A 2,400-nucleotide genomic window follows, 5' to 3' on the forward strand; every position below is an offset into this window, starting at 1 on the left:
CCCACAGTTATATTATGCATAGTTCTCGATGCATGATCATAGAGAAATATTAAAACAAGGGTGAGAAATACTCCCTGAGACCCTCTCAGACCTAGCTCGGACATGATCCTCAATATTAAGGGCTGGGACGACCCCACACTTAAGATCAAATATGCTCCTCAACTCCAACTTTGGGTACTCAGACTTCCCCTACTCTACAAAATAAAAACAACACAAAACTTGGCACTAAAGAAAATTAATCAATAGATAAAAGATATACAGGTTGGGTTGCCTCCCAACAAGTGCCTTATTTATAGTCGTGGCACGACTCTGCTATTCTGCTCAGGCTGGGCGCTTTCTCTTCTTCTTTCTCCCATGAAGTCTAGCCTTTTTGCACGCACTCGGAAGGTCTCCTCTTTCATCTCTGGTTCTTTTCTCAATTATCTTAACACGCTCAGCTGGAAATACCACCTCATTTAACTCAGTTGTCCCATCTGGATCACTATAATTCACATAAGGACTCTGCTTTATCTCCTTCGATTCTACCACAGTAATCATGCACAAGTCCTCATAATGCTTAGGAAGCTTAAGTGCCTTGTACACATTAAAAGTGACCTCCTCATCGTCAACTCTCATTTTTAACTTCCCTGCTCTCACATCAATAATTGCTCCACCAGTAGCTAAGAATGGTCGCCCCAAAATAATGGGCATTTCCTCATCTACCTTGTAATCAAGAACAATAAAATCAGCAGGAAGAATAAACTTTCCCACTCGAACTAACACATCCTCAATAATTCCTTCGGGCATGACTAGTGACCTATCTGCTAGCTGTAAAGTGATTGTATTAGGTATAAGCACCCCCAATCCGAGTTGCTTGAACAAAGAGGATGGCATCAAATTTATACTAGCCCCCAAATCACACGGGGCTCTACCAACTTCTTGTTTTCCAAGAGACAAAGGAATTGTGAAACTTCCAGGATCCTTCAACTTAGGAGGAAGTTTACTCTGAACTCTGTCACTGCACTCTTCAGTAAGTGCAACTGTTTCGAACTCTGCATGTCTTCGTTTGTTTGCCACAATATCTCTGAGATACCTTCCATACTTAGGCACTTCCTTAAAAATTTCCACCAAAGGCAGATTCACACTCACCTGGCTCAAAATATCTAGGAATTTCTTGTACTTAGCATCATCTTTTTGCTTCTGCAGTCTTTGTGGAAACGGAGGTGATGGCCTAGTCTCAATTACTGGCTTGGGTCCTTTATCATCTTTCTCATTCCCCTCAACTGGCTTGGGAGCTAATTCTCCTTCAGGATGATTTGTATTCTTCTTTTTCTTTGGAACTTCTTCTAGTGCTCTTCCATTTCTCAAGGTAACTGCATTGACTTGAGCTTTAGGATTGGGCTCAGTATCACTTGGAAGAGCTCCAGCTGATCTAGTGTTTTGAACACTGGCAAGATGTCCCATTTGACGCTCCAAATTTCTCATTGTTGCGGCGAGGGCTTGCTGTTTAGCCATCACTTTCTTTAACATGTCTTCAAGGTGACTTGTAGGATTCACTTGTTGATCAACCTGAGGTAGTCTATATTGCTATTGAGGTGCATGAGGCCTGTATTGATTCTGAGGACCTTGGTTTCCACCCCAAGAGAAGTTTGGGTGGTTCCTCCAGTTGGGATTGTAAGTGTCCCCATATTGATTAGTTTGGCATCGATTTGCATTACCCACAAAATATACAGACTCTGGATTTGCTGGGCATAGATTGCTCATGTGACCCTCTCCACATACTTCACAAATAATTGAACTTGTTGCACTGGTTGGGCTTGTTGCTTGTTAATGATCATGGTCATCTGATTGACTTGGTTGGTTAGCGTAGAGACATGTGCTGACAATGCTGAGACAACATCTAATTCGAGAACCCCTGGTGATTTTTGTATTGTGTGTCTGCCCATCTCTCCTTGCCAATCCGGATTGATCTTGGAGAATTTGTTCAATAATGTATATATCTCGTCAAAGCTTTTCTCCAACACTTGACCCCCAGCCACAACATCTACCACAATCTTTGTTTCAGAATGTAGCTCTTCTATGAACGTGTGAGCTAACACTTCATTCGTCTGATTGTGATGAGGACAGTCTCTGAGTAGGCCCTTGAACCTTTCCCAAGATGAGTATAAAGATTCTCTTACCTTCTGTTTAAAGGCAACTATCTCACTTCTGATCTTTGCAGTTTTGCCTGAAGGGAAGAACCTTGCCAGAAATTTTCTCGCTAAATCATTCCATGTTGTAATTGAATTAGCTGGTTCTACCTTTAGCCATCGCTTAGCCTCGCCCAACAAAGAGAATGGAAAAAGTGTGAGCCTCACATAATCTGGAGTAACCCCGTTAGTGATATAAGTATCACTAATCTCCAAGAAGTTCAGAATATGC

At 41.9% G+C, this 2,400-nt stretch overlaps 1 protein-coding gene and 1 non-coding gene across 2 annotated transcripts; one reads left to right on the forward strand and one right to left on the reverse strand.

The window, feature by feature from the left end:
• Positions 1-321: 321 nt before the first annotated feature.
• Positions 322-1,509, reverse strand: LOC104221732 (uncharacterized). The gene has a single exon (XM_070163328.1). It carries the CDS (start codon positions 1,507-1,509, stop codon positions 322-324), a length of 1,188 nt encoding a protein of 395 aa, XP_070019429.1.
• A 581-nt stretch (positions 1,510-2,090) lies between these two features.
• Positions 2,091-2,195, forward strand: LOC138884447 (small nucleolar RNA R71). The gene has a single exon (XR_011404641.1). It is a non-coding gene; the product is annotated as a small nucleolar RNA R71 (small nucleolar RNA).
• Positions 2,196-2,400: the final 205 nt, after the last annotated feature.

This window comes from Nicotiana sylvestris, chromosome 12 (genome assembly GCF_000393655.2).
Source record: "Nicotiana sylvestris chromosome 12, ASM39365v2, whole genome shotgun sequence".
In the NCBI taxonomy this organism is placed as follows: domain Eukaryota; kingdom Viridiplantae; phylum Streptophyta; class Magnoliopsida; order Solanales; family Solanaceae; genus Nicotiana; species Nicotiana sylvestris.